This window comes from Piliocolobus tephrosceles, chromosome 2, assembly GCF_002776525.5.
Source record: "Piliocolobus tephrosceles isolate RC106 chromosome 2, ASM277652v3, whole genome shotgun sequence".
In the NCBI taxonomy this organism is placed as follows: domain Eukaryota; kingdom Metazoa; phylum Chordata; class Mammalia; order Primates; family Cercopithecidae; genus Piliocolobus; species Piliocolobus tephrosceles.
Window position 1 is genome coordinate 88854481 of NC_045435.1, and position 19159 is coordinate 88873639.

At 44.7% G+C, this 19159-nt stretch overlaps 1 protein-coding gene across 2 annotated transcripts in view; it reads left to right on the plus strand.

Moving 5' to 3' along the window:
• Positions 1 to 19159, plus strand: part of SMARCC1 (SWI/SNF related, matrix associated, actin dependent regulator of chromatin subfamily c member 1) — a 205889-nt gene that overhangs the window by 14765 nt on the left and 171965 nt on the right. For both annotated transcript variants that reach the window (XM_023231828.2, XM_023231829.2), the window contains exon 2: positions 822 to 941. In XM_023231828.2, the coding sequence (XP_023087596.1) occupies positions 822 to 941 (120 nt within the window). The remainder of the gene's footprint in view (positions 1 to 821; positions 942 to 19159) is intronic.

A 19159-nucleotide genomic window follows, 5' to 3' on the forward strand; every position in this document is an offset into this window, starting at 1 on the left:
CTTCCGAGCAGCTGGGACTACAGGTGCCCGCCACCTCGCCCGGCTAGTTTTTTGTATTTTTAGTAGAGACAGGGTTTCACCATGTTAGCCAGGATGGTCTCGATCTCCTGACCTTGTGATCTGCCCGTCTCGGCCTCCCAAAGTGCTGGGATTACAGGCTTGAGCCACTGCGCCCGGCCAAATAAAACTTTTACATTTACCTCACTAATTTATGCTTTTCTTGTTGTGTTACCCATTGTTTTTCCTTGCTGTGAAGCTTCCTAGCTGATGTGTCTACTACTGGTTTGGGCTTTTGACATTCTTTACATTAATCTGGATAACATTTTACTTTCATTCTTTTGGTAAAAAACACAGGAGATTTACCTTTGTGAGGTTGAGGCGGGCAGGTCACCAGAGGTCAGGAGTTCGAGGCTAGCCTGTCCAACGTGGTGAAACCCCATCTCTACTAAAAATACAAAAGTAGCTATGTGTAGTGGCTCATGTCTGTAATCCCACCTACTTGGAAGACTGAGGCAGGAGAATCGATTGAACCCAGGGGCAGAGGTTGCAGTGAGTCAAGATCGCACCACTGCACTCCAGCCTGGGTGACAAGAAAGAAACTCTGTCTCAAAGAAAAGAAAAAAAAAAGAAAATTAACCATCTTAACCATTTTTAAATGCACACACATATTTGTTTTTGTAAGCTCCTTTATAGCACAGAGCGTGTCTCAGACATCTATAAATTTCTCATAACGTAAGTACTTAGTAGGTACTAGGAAGTAAGCCAACATTTTCTTCTGCAAAAATTGTACTTGTTTTTGAATGCCTGTCTTTATCTTGCAGTATGTTCATGCGGATGCTCCTACCAATAAAACACTGGCTGGGCTGGTGGTGCAGCTTCTTCAGTTCCAGGAAGATGCCTTTGGGAAGCATGTCACCAACCCGGCCTTCACCAAACTCCCTGTAAGTACATCACTTATTATTATTTGGGCATCCTCAGTTGCTGTACTTTTAGGTATAGTATCCGGCTTTTTTCCTTTGCTGCTGCTAGCGTGTAGAATTAAAAAAAACAAAAAAACAAAAACCCAAGAGAACAATTTTAGTTATAGAATATTACTACTTTTTAACTGTAGGAAGCTGCTTTTTGAAGAGGCATTTGACATTTGCATTAAATATTGCAGCAGTCATTGTGAAGCCCTAACAATATTTTACTATGTTGCAGTTCCCTATCCTCTCGCTGTAAGAGTCTTCTCCATGCTTTCTCCTGATGCAGGTTTTGTGCCTAGAATACTGTTTTGTGGAATTTTTTACATTTTGTAGGTGAGATACCTTCTGAACTTGTGTGAGAATGTAATTTTGGTGTCCTTGCAATTGTGTGTTTTATTTTTGTTTTTACAGACAGGGTCTTGTTCTATTGCCCAGGCTAGTTTGATCACAGCACACTGCAGCCTTGATCTCCAGGCTCTAACCATCTTCCCACCTCAGCTTCCCAAGAGGCTGGGACTACTAGCACGTGCTAGCATGCACATATGGGGGACTTTTAAATTTCTGTAGGGATGAGATCTTGCTGTATTGCCCAGGCTGGTCTCAAAATTTTGGCCAGAAGGCGATCCTTCTGCCTTGACCTCCGAAAGCACTTTGATTACTGATGCAAGCCACCATGCCAGCCCTTCTCTGCTATCTTTATTTTATTTTATTTTTGAGACAGAGTCTCGCTCTGTCGCCCAGGCTGCAGTGCAGTGGTGCCATTTCGGCTCACTGCAACCTCTGCATCCTGGGTTTAAGCGATTCTTGTGCCTCAGACTCCTGAGTAGCTAGGATTACAGGTGCACGCCACCACACCCAGCTAATTTTTTTATTTTTAGTAGAGACAGGGTTTCACCATGTTGGCCAGGCTGGTCTTGAACTCCCAACCTCAAGTGATCCACCCACCTTGTCCTCCCAAAGTACTGGGAGTACAGGTGTAAACCACCACATCTGGCCTTTATTTTTATTTTTATTTTATGTTACGTTATGTTATTTTTTGAGATGGAGTCTTGTTCTGTCACCCAGGCTGGAGTGCAGTGGAGTGATCTCGGCTCACTGCAACCTCTGCCTCCTGCGTTCAAGTGATTTTCCTGCCTCAGCCTCCTGAGTAGCTGGGATTAAAGGCATGTACCACCCACCACACCTGGCTAATTTTTGTATTTTTAGTAGAGATGGGGTTTCACTGTGTTGGCCCAGCTGGTCTTGAACTCAAGTGATTTGCCTACCTCGGCCTCCCAAAGCACTGGGATTACAGGTGTGAGCCACTGTGCCCAGCCTCTGTTATCTTATACTCCTTCATTTATATTTTTGAACTCTGATTGTACAAATACTAGATTTTTAGGAATTGTATCTTTTCTCATAATTTTTGTCTTTGAATTCATTTCGGGTTTTGTTTCTAGTGTGGTGTTAGCTACTTGTATGAATCTATGATCAGTAGATCTTTTTTGTGGGGACTGTTCTTGATCACTAAATCGTTTAACAACTTACTGATCTTTCAAATATAATTGAGAATAAGAAATAGTAGTCTGGGCACAGTGGCTTACGCCTGTAATCCCAGCACTTTGGGAGGCCGAGGCGGGCGGATCACGAGGTCAGGAGATCGAGGCCATCCTGTCTAACAAGGTGAAACCCTGTCTCTACTAAAAGTACAAAAATTAGCTGGGCATGGTGGCGGGTGCTTGTAGTCCCAGCTACTTGGGGGAGGCTGAGGCAGGAGAATGACGTGAACCTGGGAGGCAGAGCTTGCAGTGAGCTGAGATTGCATCACTAAACTCCAGCCTGGGCGACAGAGTGAGACTCCATCTCAAAAAAAAAATAAAAAATAAAAAAAAATAGGCCAGGCACGGTGGCTCACGCCTGTAATCCCAGCACTTTGGGAGGCCAAGGCGGGCGGATCACGAGGTCAGGAGATTGAGACCATCCTGGCTAACACGGTGAAACCCCGTCTCTACTAAAAATACAAAAAATTAGCTGGGCGTGATGGCGAGTGCCTGTAGTCCCAGCTACTCAGGAGGCTGAGGCAGAAGAATGGCGTGAAACTGGGAGGCGGAGCTTGCAATGAGCCCAGATCGTGCCACTGTGCTCCATCCTGGGTGAGGGAGCGAGGTTCCGTGTCCAAAAAAAAAAAAAAACAAATAGTGTTTCTGTGATCTTGCCATAAATGTGTTTGCTTATGATGTTTTTATGATCCAAAAAGTTAAAGAAATTTAGTTAAATATATTGATGTGGTTACTTTTCTCATTTTGAATTATAATTGGGAAGCTTTTATCATTCTTTGGTTATAAAGGAATTCAGCTATGTGTTCTTTTAGTACTTGTATGGTTTCATTTTTCACTTTTTTTTTTTTTTTTTTTTTAATTTATAAAGGTAGAGACAGGGTCTTTCTGTGTTCCCTAGGCTGGTCTTTTTTTGGAGACAAAGTCTTGCTCTGTCTCCCAGGCTGGAGTGCATGGTGCTATTTCAGCTCACCACAACCTCTGCCTCCCAGGTTCAAGCGATTCTTGTGCCTCAGCCTCCCAAGTGGCTGGGAATTCAGGCACCTACCACTACACCTGGCTCATTTTTTTGTGTTTTTAGTAGAGACGAGGTTTCACCATGTTGACCAGGCTGGTGTTGTACTCCTGATCTCACGTGATCCACACGCCTCAGCCTCCCAAAGTGGTGGGATTATAGGTGTGAGCCACTGCGCCCGGCCCCAGGCTGGTCTTGAACTCCTGGGCTCAGGTGGGATTATAGGTGTGAGCCACTGCGCCCAGCCCCAGGCTGGTCTTGAACTCCTGGGCTCAGGTGATCTTCCCGCTTTGGCTTCGCAAAGTCCTGGGATTACAGGTATGAATCAGCACGCCCAGCCTTATTATTTATTTATTTATTTATTTATTTATTTATTTATTTATTTATTTATTTATTTTTGAGACGGAGTCTCGCTCTGTCGTCCAGTCTGGAGCTCAGTGGCACGATCACAGCTCACTGCGAGCTCCGCCTACCGGGTTCATGCCATTCTCCTGCCTCAGCCTCCTGAGTAGCTGGGACTACAGGCGCCCACCACCACGCCCGGCTAATTTTTTTTTTTTTTTTAATCTTTAGTAGTGACGGGGTTTCACCATGTTAGGTAGGATGACCTCAATCTCCTGACCTTGTGATCCGCCCACCTCAGCCTCCCCAAGTGCTGGGATTACAGGCGTGAGCCACTGTGCCAGTCCCCAGCCTTATTTTTACATTTAGCTCTCTGATCCATTTAGGATTTGCCCTGGTTAGTTGGTGTGGGAAATGGCAGATCCATTTTTATGTTTTTCCTTATGGTTATCTGGTTATTCCAGAAAAGTTCATTTAAAAGGTCTCCTTTTTCTCCACTGATTGGAGCTCAGCAAATGTTAAGAATTTGATTAGGTGCAGGGTCCTAAGAATACAAACAAATACTGTATATTATTTGTCCTCAGGGGACTCACAGTCTAATGAGCCGTGTGAGTGGAGACTTTGACTTACTTGGTGATGTCAGGAAATGTTTCTGTGGAAAAGGACATTTGAATTGTGTCTTGAAAGTTGAGTGTGAGTTCTTCAGCTAAGTGGGGGAGGATGGGATTTTCAGGCAGTGGTAGCAACACATAAAAGCATTACAGGCCGGGCGCGGTGGCTCAAGCCTGTAATACCAGCACTTGGGGAGGCCGAGACGGGTGGATCACGAGGTCAGAAGATCAAGACCATCCTGGCTAATGCGATGAAACCCCGTCTCTACTAAAAAATACAAAAAACTAGCCGGGCGAGGTGGCGGGCGCCTGTAGTCCCAGCTACTGGGGAGGCGGAGGCAGGAGAATGGTGTAAACCCAGGAGGCGGAGCTTGCAGTGAGCTGAGATCCGGCCATTGCACTCCAGCCTGGGCGACAGAGCGAGACTCCGTCTCAAAAAAAAAAAAAAAAAAAAGCATTACGGTCTGAGAGAATGTGATACTTAAAGGTAGTTGCACATAGTGCAGCACATTTAGACCTAAGGGTAGGTAGAGGGCAATCAGCAGAGAGATGGGCCAGAGTCAGTCATAAAAGGACTGGTTTATTGTGCTAGAAGTATGCATTTTATCTTGAAGGTGATGGGAAACCACATCATAGGGGAAAGTAGAAGGTGGCTTAGTCAATTTTGATATTTATGTATGTATGTGTGTGTGTGTGTGTGTGTGTGTGTATGTATGTATGTATTTATGACGGAGTCTTGCTGTGTCGCCCAGGCTGGAGTGCAGTAGCGTGATATCGACTCACTGCACCCTCTGCCTCCTGGGTTCAAGCAGTTCTCCTGCCTCACCCTCTGGAGTAGCTGGGATTATAGGTGCCACCACCGTGCCTGGCAAATTTTTGTATTTTTTACTAGACACAGAGTTTCACCATCTTGTCCAGGCTGGTCTCGAACTCCTGACCTCGTGATCCGACCGCCTCTGCCTCCCAAAGTGCTGGTATTACAGGCATGAGCCACCGTGCCTGGTCTGTTTTTTTTTTTTTTTTTTTTTTTTTTGCGATGGAGTCTCACTCTATCATCCAGGCTGGAGTATAGCGGTGCAATCTTGGCTCGCTGCAACCTCCACCTCCTAGGTTCAAGCGATTCTCCTGCCTCAGTCTCCCCAGTAGCTGGGACTCTAGGAGCCCGCCACCACGCCTGGCTCATTTTTGTATTTTTAGTAGAGACAAGGTTTCACCAGGTTGGCCAGGCTGGTCTTGAACTCCTGACCTCAGGTGATCTGCCTGCCTCGGCCTCCCAAAGTGCTGGATTACAGGTGTGAGCCACTGCACCCAGCTAACTGCCTGATATTTTTTGTAACAAAAGTTTAAAGATACTTAAAAGTAAAAACTTGCAAGATTAGTATGAAGAACTTTTCTTTTCCCTTCACTCAGAATCTACAGTTGTTAACATTTTACCCATTTGCTTTATCATTATCATTTTCTGTGGGATGTGTGTTACGTATTTTGTGTGTGAAAAATTTGAAAGTTCCATGTTCCTTTACAGCTAAAGTATTCACTTCCTGTTCTCTTGCATTGTGAACTGGGCTAGAATTATCAAATTAGCTATTGATTGAGGTTTTCGATAGCTTAATTCACTGTAATATAGTACATATTGATTGCACTTTATTAATTGTAACATGTAATTTAGAGTAAAATTACAGATTATTAAAGTATTTTACATAATATGATTGAAATTATATTGGGATTCCTAATTAGGAATGTATGCATGTTTTCAAAAATGGTGTTTTCAGAGAGTGTTATGTGTGGGCTATTTGACTCCTGGGAACTAAACCATTATTTAGTTCCAGATTTTAAAATATTAGGGAAGAATGTTTTTAGGCATAAGCCGTAATTAAAAACAGTTCCTGGTTTAGTGCCACTGGGACCAGATGTACTTGCCTTCCTCTCAAAATGGTGTTCAGCATTTTCCCAGATGAAAGGAATTGATACAATCCGTAATGGTATAAAACAAAATTCGTTGAGATAGATCATTAACAAAGCAAAGAATGTTTCAGTGAGACATATAAGTTATATACTTTTTTTTTTTTTTTTTTGAGACGGAGTCTTGCTCTGTCGCCCCGGCTAGAGTGCAGTGGCCGGATCTCAGCTCACTGCAAGCTCCGCCTCCCGGGTTTACGCCATTCTCCTGCCTCAGCCTCCTGAGTAGCTGGGACTACAGGCGCCCGCCACCTCACCTGGCTAGTTTTTTGTATTTTTAGTAGAGACAGGGTTTCACCGTGTTAGCCAGGATGGTCTCGATCTCTTGACCTCGTGATCTGCCCGTCTCGGCCTCCCAAAGTGCTGGGATTACAGGCTTGAGCCACCGCGCCTGGCCAGCAGTTATATACTTTAAGAAGTTTTTTCCCTGAGTAATCAGTATGGTATAAGAGTTCATCCTGGGCATGTCTCACACCTGTAATCTCAGCACTTTGGGAGGCCGAGGTGGTCAAAACTCTTGAGGCCAGGAGTTTGAAACTAGCCTGGGCAATATAGGCCCCGTCTCTACAAAGAAATACAAGAAAAATTATCTGGGTGTGGTGGTGCATGCACGCTTGTAGCCCCAGCTACTTGGGAGGCTGAGGTGGGGGGATCACTTGAGCCTGGGAGACAGAGGTTGCAGTGAGCTGAGACTCTGTTTTAAAAAAAAGAGTTCACTATTTTGTTGTTGTTGTTGTCATTGTCCAGGCTGGAGTGCGATGGTGCAATCTCGGTCACTGCAACCTCTGCCTCCCGGGTTCAGACTATTCTCCTGCCTCAGCCTCCTGAGGAGCTGGGATTACAGGTGCCCGCCACCACGCCCAGCTAATTTTTGTATTTTTAGTATAAACGGGTTTTCTCCATGTTGGCCAAGCTGGTCTTGAACTCCTGACCTCATGATCCACCCGCCTCAGTCTCCCAAAGTGCTGGGATTATAGGCGTGAGCTACCATGCCCAACCGAGTTCACTATTTGGACTAATTTTTTTAAAACAATCAGAGTAGAGACTGGGTGCGGTGGCTCAGGCCTGTATTCCTAGCACTTTGGGAGGCTGAAGCGGGCAGATCACCTGAGGTTGGGAGTTCAGGACCAGCCTGACCAACATGGAGAAACCCCATGTCTACCAAAAATACAAAATTAGCCGGATGTGGTGGTACCTGTCTGTAATCTCAGCTATTCAGGAGGCCAAGGCAGGAGAATCACTTGAACCTGGGAGGCAGACGTTGTGGTGAGCTGAGATTGTGCCACTGCACTCCAGCCTGGGCAACAAGAGCGAAACTCCATTTCAAAAAAAGAAAAAATTAGAGTGGAACTTTTTTTTTTTTTTTTGAGATGGAGTCTCGCTCTGTCGCCCAGGCTGGAGTGCAGTGGCACGATCTCTGATCACTGTAACCCTGCCTCCCGGGTTCACACCATTCTCCTGCCTCAGCCTCCCGAGTAGCTGGGACTACAGGCGCCCACGGGGTACCACGCCCGGCTAATTTGTTTTTCTATTTTAGTAGAGACGGGGTGTCACTGTGTTAGCCAGGATGGTCTCGAACTCCTGACCTCATGATCTGCCCACCTTGGCCTCCTGAAGTGCTGGAATTATAGGAGTGAGCCACCATGCCCGGCTACAGTGGAACTTTATAGTAACTTCCCAAATCATGCTGGATGTCAGACAACTGGCTCTTGTTCTATCAAATTCTGAGAGATTTAGAAAGAAAGAACCAAACGCTTCATAAGGCTAAGGCTAAAGGTGTGTTGCATTAGCAAACACATGAATTGAAACAAAAAAAAATTGCTAAGATGTGGGTATAAAACAAAAAATAAAAATATATTTTACCTTCACTACAAGTAAAGTTTCTAATTTTTCTACAAGCCCTCCAAGGCTTTAGTCTACATAATATAAACGTAATTGTAATAATAGAACTGTTTTTCTCTTTTTGAGACGGTCTCTCTCACCCTGTCACTCAGGCTGGAGTGCAGTGGTATGATCTCAACTCACTGCATCTTCGACCCCGACTTTCCAGGCTCAGGTAGATCCTCCCACCTCACCCTCCTGAGTAGTTGGGACAACAGGCATGCACCACTACACCCTGCTAATTTTTGTGTTTTTTTTGTAGAGACAGGGTTTTGCCCTGTTGCCCAGACTGTTCTCGAACTTCTGGGCTCAGGCTGTCTTCCCGCCTTGGCCCCCCAAAGTCCTGGGTTTACAGACATGAGTCACAGTGCCCAGCCTAGAGCTATTTTTTTTAATTCTGCATTTTAAAATAGATTATAAGCATCTGTGTTTAAGAAAAAAACAAGAAAGCTCTGAGAGTAAGAAATGTAGAAGGTTAAGTGAGAGTCTCAAGTAACTGGATTTTAATTGTGTTTGGGAAGTGTCCAAGATTTTGTTTTCTTTTTTACGTGACACAGCCCCCGGAGATCCTGAGAATGTGTACCTTATTCCCAAAATTGTATACCTGTCATTGCACTTAAAAAATTAATCATTGGCCCAGCGAGGTGGCTCACCATGCCTGCAATCCCAGCACTGTGGTAGGCTAAGGTGGGCGGATCACGAGGTCAAGAGATCGAGACCATCCTGGCTAACACGGTGAAACCCCATCTGTACTAAAAATGCAAAAAAATTAGCTGGGCGTGGTGGCGGGCGCCTGTAGTCCCAGCTACTCAGGAGGCTGAGGCAGGAGAATGGCGTGAACCCAGGAGGCGGAGCTTGTGGTGAGCCGAGATCGCACCACTGCGCTCCAGCCTGGGCAATAGAGCGAGACTCCGTCTCAAAAAAAAAAAAAAATTATTTAGACTAGGGGCGGTGGCTCACGCCTGTAATCCCAGCACTTTGGGAGGCTGAGGTAGGTGGATCACCTGAGGTCAGGAGTTGGAGACGAGCCTAGTTAACATGGTGAAACCCTGTCTCTACTAAAAATACAAACATTACCCGGGCGTGGTGGTAGGCGCCTGTAATCCCAGCTACTCGGGAGGCTGAGACAGGAGAATTGCTTGACCCCAGGAGGCAAAGGTTGCAGTGACTGACCCAAGATCACGCCGCTGTACTCCAGCCTGGGCGACAGAGCAAGATTCCATCTCAAAAAGAAAAAAAAAATTTAATTTGCAACTGGAGGAAAAATGTAGAATATTATATTCCTGAACTGATTTCACTCTGCCATTGTATGAATTTCAGGATGGAGAGACTATCTTTGGGAACATGGGACTGGGAAGGAGACCATAAGTGTTGTATATATATTTGATGTGAGCATTTGAGTTTGTAGCTTAGAATTCTGTCTGATGAAAGTAGAATATAAGCACCTGTTTAAGCAAAATAGTATGGGAAATGTACTTGTGCAATAATAGTTTAGTTTTTTTTTTTTTTTTAACAACTTCCTATTGCAAAATATATGGAAAGTAAAATACATTTTGACTTAAATAATTATAAAGGGAACATCCATTTAACCACAGTCCAGGTCAGAAATTGCTAACATTGCCAACAACCCTAACAAGCGTATGTATTCCTTCCCTAACCTTAAACTCCCCTTTTTCCCCACAGATAATCTTTTCCTTGCTTCTTTTTTTTTCCTGAGATGGCGTTTCTCTCTTGTTGCTCAGGTTGGAGTGCAATGGCGCGATCTTGGCTCACTGCAACCTCTGCCTCCTGGGTTCAAGTGATTGTCCTGCCTCAGCCTCCCGACTAGTTGGGATTACAGGCATACGCCACCACGCCCAGCTAATTTTGCATTTTTAGTAGAGAAGGAGTTTCTCCATGTTGTTCCGGCTGGTCTTGAACTCCCGACCTCAGGTGATCCACCTGTCTCAGCCTCCCAAAGTGCTGGGATTACAGGCATGAGCCATCGTATCCGGCCTCCTTGCTTTTCTTTATAGGTATCACTGTGTTAGCATGCAATCCTGAATAATATAGTATAGTTTTGCTTGTTTTTGAATTTTGTGCTAATGAACTCATAGATATTCTTGTAACTTGGGGGCCATGTAGGAAATAATTTGCAAACATGGAGAAAACAAATAGTCTAACTGAACTGCTCAGGCATATACGTGTGGATAAAACAAATTACTGTAGAAGAGTTAAGTCTCTGAAAAATCTAGTTAGCTAGCTTCTGGCCTTTATAATTCATGTGCAAGGGCAGTAAGCCTACATGATCTAGCATGACCAGTTAGATAGAGCTCAGTAGGCTGCAAAATATGGGCTGCTATGTTAGAGATATGGACTAGTATTCCAGGCAGAGGGCATGCTGGACCAGGTGGTGGGCAAGGCTCTGGAGAGCTGTATGATCAACTTCAATGCAGGCTTGTACTCCGTATCATATGGATTCATAGGTAGATACCTGAGTTCACTGGCATTGTACTTATTTATTTGGTCGATGTTTCATTTATTTATTTTTTCCCATATTTTTACTTTTTTTCATCTTTCTCTCTCCCCCTATAATGTGTCCTCCAGCTTTGCTAAAGTATGGCTGATGTACAGTAAACAGTACATATTTAGCTGGGCACACTGGCTCATGTCTGTAATCCAGTGTACTTGGGAGACTGAAGCAGGAGGGTCACATGAGGCAAGGAGTTTGAGACCAGCTTGAGCAACATAGTGAGACCCTATTCATCAGAAAAACTAAAAATTAGTTGTGCATGTGCTGTGTGCCTGTAGTCCCAAGTACTTGGGAGCCGACCCAGGACGATCACTTGATCCCAGGAGTTAGAGGCTGCCATGAGTTATAGTAGTACTGCTGCACTCTAGCCTGAGTGACAAAGCCAAATCCCATCAGTTTCTCTTTCTCTCTTTTTTTTTTCTAAAGAAAAAGGCTGGGTGCAGTGGTTCATGCTTATAATCTTAGCATTTTGGGTGGCTGAGGCTAGAGGAGTCCTTGAGCCCGGGAGTTTGAGACCAGCCTGGACAACATGGTGAGACACCCTGCCTACAAAAAATTTAAAACAATTAGCTTGGTGTGGTGGTGCATGCCTATGGTCGCAGCTACTTGGGAGGCTGAGGTGAGAGAATCCCTTGAGCCCAGGATATTAAGGCTGCGGTCAGCTACAATCATGCCATTGCATTCCAGCCTAGGCGACAGTGAGACCCTGTTTCAGAATAAAAACCTAACTGAAGTGTTTTGTGTTGTGAAAACATAGTGTAAACATAAAACAGAATACTGTATACATATATATTTATTTTCTTAAAAATCTCAGTGGTTCATGCCTATCTGTAATCCCAACACTTTGGGAGGCCTAGGTGAGTGGGTCCTCTGAGCTCAAGAGTTTGAGACTAGCCTGAGCAACAATATTGTGAAATTGAGCTTTTCTTAATATAGCTACAAAAATGTGAAGTATAATACTGACTTATTTTAAAGCAGTTGTCAGAACTTACTGAAAAAATTATTTTGTTTTTATAATTTTTTTTTTTTTAAGAGCTGGAGTCTTGCTCTGTTGCCCAGGCTGGTCCCAAACTCCTGGGCTCAGGTGATCCTCTCGTTTTCTCCTCCGAAAGTGTTGACCCAGAAGGGCCGGGCTCATGCCTGTAATCCTAACGTTTTGGGAGGCTGAGGCAGGAGGATCGCTTGAGCCCAGGAACTCGAGACTAGCCTGGGCAACAAAGTGAGACCCTGTCTCCAAAAAAGATTAAAAAATAAAAAAAAAGGAAAAGAAGGATTATTACTCTTGAAGAAGGAGATGCATTGAGGGGATGGATACACCCATTTTAAGGGGACTGTCATTGAACATTTTCTCTTTTTTTTTTTGAGATGGAGTCTTGCTCTGTCGCCCAGGCTAGAGTGTAGTGGCGTGATCTTGGCTCACTGCAACCTCTGCCTCCTGAGTTCAAGGAATTCTCCTGCCTCAGCCTCCCGAGTAGCTGGGACTACCTGGCTAATTTTTTGTATTTTTAGTAGAGATGGAGTTTCACCGTGTTAGCCAGGATGGTCTCGATCTCCTGACCTCGTAATCTGTCCGCCTTCGCCTCCCAAAGTGCTGGAATTACAGGCATGAGCCACTGCACCCGGCCACCCCTGGCTAATTTTTATATTTTTAGTAGCGACAGGATTTCACCATGTTGGCCAGGCTGATACCAAACTCCTGACCGCAGGTGATCCGCCCGTCTCAGGCTCCCAAATGCTGGGAGCCACTGTGCCTAGCCTCATTCAACGTTTTCTAAATTTGTTTTCAATTGTTATGTGATTTGGTGGAACACCTGTAAATACACTGAGCAAAAAATGTTGTCATAGCCAGTTCTAACAAATGTGGTGGTGTGACTGAACTGGGTAATATATTTTGGGATGTTTTAGATGAGTCACAGTTCATAAGCTATCTCTTTCTGACACCTTGGAATTTCTCCCCAGTAAGTATAACTGACCTCATGGCAGGAATTCTCACAAACTGGATCAGTTTGGTGTAATGGAAAGGGTGGGAGTTGGAGGACTGTCACTTTAACAGTCTGTTTTCATTTGATTGAATAAATCATTTGGAACATGAAGTTAATAAGAAGGGGCTTACAGCTGGAGTTGGACTTTATCACTGGTTTTATAATTATTTCCTGGGGAGTACCTGTAGCATCTGAGAAGAGGGAAGTGAGGAGTAAATGCAGAGGGCTAAGAAGAATCTGTTGTCTTCAAGTTTCACTTTGAACAATTTTTCCTAATAGACCTCTTTGAGTTTCTAAAATGTTCTGTGGCAAAGAAACAGGAGAAAACAAGCTGGGCGTGGTACCTCACACCTGTAATCCTAGCACTTTGGGAGGCTGGGGCTGGCGGATCACTTGAAATCAGGAGTTCTAGACCAGGCTGGCCAGCCTTGTGAGATCCTGTCTCTACTAAAAATACAAAAAAATCCCAGCTATTCAGGAGGCTGAGGCGGGAGAATCGCTTGAATCCTGGAGGCAGAGGTTGCAGTGAGCCAAGATTGTGCCGCTGCACTCCAGCCTGGGCAGCAGAGTGAGACTCTGTCTCGAAACAAAAAAAAAAAAAAAAAAAAAAATAGGAGAAAACTATTGAATTTGGCAAATGTTACGATCTCTCTTACTGAACATTTTATGATCTGTATGTGAGAATGGTATTGTTTTGCCAAAACCATGCTGATTCTAGGACTTTGTGGAATGGATGAGGGAGAATGCAGAGATTAGTGTATAGGTCTTGGAAGCAAGAATAAAAGGATGGATTTACATGAAAGAAATCACCAGTCGTAGTCACTTGAGTTGTCATCATCCATCAAGTCCAATCTAGCAGGGAGGGAATAGCTTGAGAGACTTGAGACTGAGGCACAGATCTCTGTAGAACATGGGCTTTATCCTGGCAAATACAGTGATCGCATTTAGGAGACTGGCTTTGATATAATGCTATTATTTACCATATAATCTGTCTACACTTTTCGCCAGTTATCTCAAAAATGTCCTTTATAAGATCCACACCAACACCACATATTTTATTTAGTTATGTATTTTTAGTCTTATTTAATTTGAGATAATTCAGCCTGTCTTTTTCTTTTTCTTTTTTTTTCTGAGATACTGCCTCACTCTGTCACCCAGGCTGAAGTACAGTGGTATGGTCATAGCTCACCGCAGTCCTTACCTCCAGGGCTCAACTGATCCACCTGCCTCAGCCTCCTGAGTGGCTGGGACCACAGACACATTCCACCATGCCTGGCTTGGCTTTTCTCTTCTTTTCTTTTCTAAGACAGAGTCTTGCTCTGTCACCTAGTCTGGAGTGCAGTAACACGATTTTAGCTCTCTGTAGCCTCCCCTTCCCGAGTTCTTCTGTCTTAGCCTCCTGAGTAGCTGGGATTACAGGCATGCACCACTACACCCAGCTAATTTTTGTATTTTTAGTAGAGATGGGGTTTTACCGTGTTGGCTGGTCTGGTCTCGAGCTACTGACCTCAAGTGATCTGCCTGCCTTGGCCTCCCAAAGTGCTGCGATTACAGGTGTGAGCCACAACGTCTGGCCAAATTTTTTAATTTTTAATTTGATAGAGACAGGGTCTCACTGTGTTACCCAGGCTGGTTTTGAACTCTTGGACTGAAGAAGTCCTTCTGCCTTGGCCTTCCAGAGTACTGGGATTGCTGCTTTGAGCCACCATGCCCAGCTGACTGAAATATGTTTGTCATGACTTACATTTTTTTGGTGGTTGTTTTTTGAGACAGAGTCTTGCTCTGTTGCCCAGGCTGGAGTGCAGTAGCACGATCTTGGCTCACTACAATCTCCACCTCCTGGGTTCAAATGATTCTCCTGCCTCAGCCTCCCCAGTAGCTGGGATTACAGGCATGCGCCATGACGCCCAGCTAATGTTTGTATTTTTAGTAGAAACTGGATTTCACCATGTTGGCCAGGCTGGTCTCCAACTCCTGACCTCAGGTAACTGCCAGTCTTGGCCTCTCAAAGTGCTGAGATTACAGGTGTGAGCCACTCTGTCTGGCCCATGACTTAACATTTTTGAAGCATGCAGACAAATATTACATTTAAAAAGAAGTGTTTTTTTTTTCTTTTGAGACAGTCTGTGTTGCCCAGGCTGGAGTGCAGTGGTAGGATCTTGGCTCACTGCAATCTCTGCCTCCTGAGTTCATGCGATTCTCATGCCTCAGCCTCTAAAGTAGCTGATTAACAGGTGTGGACCACCATGTCCAGCTGATATTTTTTGTTTTTGGTAGAGATGGGGTTTCACCATGTTAGCTATGCTGGTCTGGAACTCCTGGCCTCAAGTGATCCACCCGTCTTGGCCTCCCAAAGTGCTGGGATTTCAGGCATGAGCCACCATGCCAGGCCTCAAATTTTTGTGTGCTATTGCTTATAGTCGTAATTTGTTTATTTTCATTGTTGTGTATGGGCTGATAAATTTTTTCTTTTTTCTTTCTTTTTTTTTTTTTTTGAGACGGAGTCTCGCTTTTGTTGCCCAGGCTGGAGTGCGATGGTGTGATCTCAGCTCACTGCAGCCTCCGCCTTCCGAGTTCAGGCGATTCTCCCGTGTCAGCCTCCCAAGTAGCTGGGATTACAGGCACCTGCCAGCACACCCGACTGATTTTTTTGTATTTTTAGTAGAGAGGAGGTTTCACCATGTTGGCCAGACTGGTCTTGATCCGCCTGTCGTGGCCTCCCAAAGTTCTGGGATTACAGGTGTGAGCCACCGTGCCCAGCTAAATTTTTTCTTAAAGGGACAGAGTGTGCCGCATGCTGTGGCTCACTCCCATAATCCCAGCATTTTGGGAGGCCGAGATGGGTGGATCACTTGAGTCCAGGAGTTCAAGACCAGCCTGGACAACGTGGGAAAAGCTGGTCTCTACAAAAAATACCAAAATTAGCTGGTCATTTGGGAGGGCCCCCCCTGTAGTCCCAGCTATCTGGGAGGCTGAGGTGGGAGGATTGCTTGAGCTAGGTGGCGAAGGTTGTAGTGAGCTGAGATTGCACCACTGCACTCCAGCCTGTGCGACAGAGTGACACCCTGTTTCTCCTTTTTTTTTTTTGAATCAGAGTTTCGCTCTTGTTGCCCAGGCTGGAGTGTAATGGTGCGATCTTGGCTCACTGCAACCTCCACCTCCTGGGTTCAAGTGATTCTCCTGCCTCAGCCTCCTGAGTAGCTGGGATTACAGGCATGCGCTACCACACCTGGCTAATTTTGTATTTATAGTAGAGAAGGGATTTCACCATGTTGGCCAGGCTGGTCTCAAACTCCTGACCTCAAGTGATCCATCCGCCTTGGCCTTGCAAAGTGTAGGATTACAGGCGTGAGCCACCGTGCCTAGCCAACACCCTGTTTCTAAATAAATAAATTCATTCATTAAATAAAGGGACAGATAGTAAATATTTTAGATAGTAAATGTTTTAGGCCTGTAGGCTGTGTGGACTCTGTCACAGCTGCTCAATGTAGTATGAAAGCAGCTATATACAATACATACATGAGTATATATGCATGCAATACATAATGAGTATGGGTGTGTACTGGTAAAAGTTTAATTTTTATTTTTTGAGATGGTACCCTGTTGTGTTACCAGGTTGGAGTGGTGTCGCAAATGAACACAGCTCACTGCAACCTCGACCTCTAGGGCTTAAGCAATCTTCTTGTCTTAACCTAGGCATATACTACCAAGTGTGGCTATTTTATTTTGGGAGGCTGAAGTGGGAAGATTGCTTGAGCTCAGGAGTTCAAGACCAGCCTGGGTTAGATAGTGAGACCCCATCTCTACAGAATATTAAAATATTAGCGTTAGCAGGTGGCAAACTCCTGTGGTTGGAGCTACTTAGGAGGCTGAGTTGGGAGGATCACTTGAGCCCAGGAGTTGGAGGCCGCAGTGAGTAGTGATCATTCCACTGCACTCCAGCCTGGGTGACACAGTGAGACCCTTGTTATTTTTCGATAGCTGTTTCATGATTTGCTAACAGTTGCTGTATAGTATTCTGTTGTGGGAATATACCACAATTTTTTTTATTCATTCTGTCATTGATAGGCTTTTGGGGTAATTTGCAGCTTAGAGCTATTATAAATAGTGCTGCTGTAAATATTTTTATGTATTTCTTTTGCTCAACATAGATGTTTCTTTTGATTATGTTCTTGAGAGTTTACTTGCTACGTTATAGGTTGGTCAGCTTTAGCAGATGTTGCTAAACAGTTTTCCACAGCGGTTCTACCGATTTATATTCCCACAAACAGTGTATGAGCATTCTGATTTTTTTTTTTTTGAGATGGAGTCTCGCTCTGTCACCCAGGGTGGAGTGCAGTGGTAGGATCTCGGCTCACTGCAAGCTCCGCCTCCAGGGTTCACGCCATTCTCCTGCCTTATCCTCCCGAGTAGCTGGGACTATAGGTACATGGTGCCACGCCTGGCTAAGTTTTTGTATTTTTAGTAGAGATGGGGGTTCACCAGTTTCACGTGTTAGCCACAATGGTCTCGATCTCCTGACCTTGTGATCCGCCTGCCTCAGCCTCCCACAGTGCTGAGATTACGGGCATGAGCCACCACGCCCAGCTGAGCATTCTGATTTTCTACTGTCTCACCAATCCTTGGAATCTTTTTGTCTTTTATATTTTGATTATTTAGCAGATTTGTGGTTATAATGCATTATTTTCTAGTTGCTAATAATTAATGTGAGCAACTTTTATTTATTGACCACTTGGCTATCCTTTCTTGAGAAGTACCTGTTTGCCTGTTTAAAAATTTGCACATTGGCCGGGCGCGGTGGCTCAAGCCTGTAATCCCAGCACTTTGGGAGGCCGAGATGGGCGGATCACAAGGTCAGGAGATGGAGACCATCCTGGCTAACACTGTGAAACCCCGTCTCTACTAAAAAATACAAAAAACTAGCCGGGCAAGGTGGCGGGCGCCTGTAGTCCCAGCTACTCAGGAGGCTGAGGCAGGAGAATGGCGTAAACCCGGGAGGCGGAGCTTGCAGTGAGCTGAGATCCGGCCACTGCACTCCAGCCCGGGCGACAGAGTGAGACTCCGTCTCAAAAAAAAAAAAAAAAAAATTGCACATTGGTCTTTCTCTCTTTTTCTTTTTTTCTTTTTTGAAACGGGGTCTGGCCTAATGACCCAGGCTGGAGTACATTGGCTTGATCATAGCTCACTGTGGCCTCAGACTCCTGGGCTCAGAGGATCTTCCCACCTCAGCCTCTCCAGTAGCTGGGACTACCAGTGCGCACCACCACACCTGAATAATTTTTTCTGTTTTTTTGTGGAGACAGTCTCGCCTTGTTTCCTAGGCTGATCTCAAATTCCTGGGCTCAAGCGATTCTCCCAGTTCAGTGTCCCAAAGTGCTGGGATTACAGGCGTGAGCCACCATACCTGGCTGAATTTTTCTTAGGTATTCTGGATATGGTTCATTGGTCAGAAATATTTATTACAGATCTTTTCTCCCACTTAATAGTTTATGTTTTTACTCTCATAATGATGTCCTTTGATGACCAGAGGTTTATAATTGTAATATACAGCAGGAAACGGTACACTTTTTTTGTAAAATGCCAAATATTTTGGGCTTTTTTGGTCATGTGGTTTGTGATGCAAGTACTCACTTTTGCTGCTATTGTGTGAAAGTAGCCACAAAAAAATACATTAATGAGTGTGAATTTGCTTTTGTTAAACTTTATCTACGAAAACAAGAGTGGACTGCATTTGATCAGTGGACCATCATTTTCCGTTTCCTGGTACAGAACAATTTAGGACAATTTTTCTGTATTGTTAATACTTTTTGTGTTCGTATAGAAATCGTTGCCTTTTTTTTTTGAGACGGAGTTTCGCTCTTGTTGCCCAGGCTGGAGTGCAGTGGCGCAATCTCGGCTCATTGCAACCTCCGCCTCCCGGATTCAAACGATTCTTCTGCCTCAGCCTCTCGTAGCTGGAATTACAGGCATGCACCACCACGCCTGGCTGATTTTGTATTTTTAGTAGAGATGGGGTTTCTCCATGTTGGTCAGGCTGATCTCAAACTCCTGACCTCAAGTGATCTGCCTGCCTCGGCCTCCCAAAGTGTTAGGATTACAGGCATGAGCCACCACGCCCGGCCTTTTGTAAATTCATGTATATATTCCATTGTATTTTCTTCCAGAAGCTTTATTTTTTATTTATTCTTATTTTTTGAGATAGAGTCTTGCCCTGTCGCCCAGGCTGAAAAATGGTGCAATCTCAGCTCACTGCAACCTATGCCTCCTGGGTTCAAATGATTCTGCTGCCTCAGCCTCCCGAGTAGCTGGGTTTTCAGGCGCCTGCCACCATGCCCAGCTTTTTTTTTTTTTTTTTTTTAA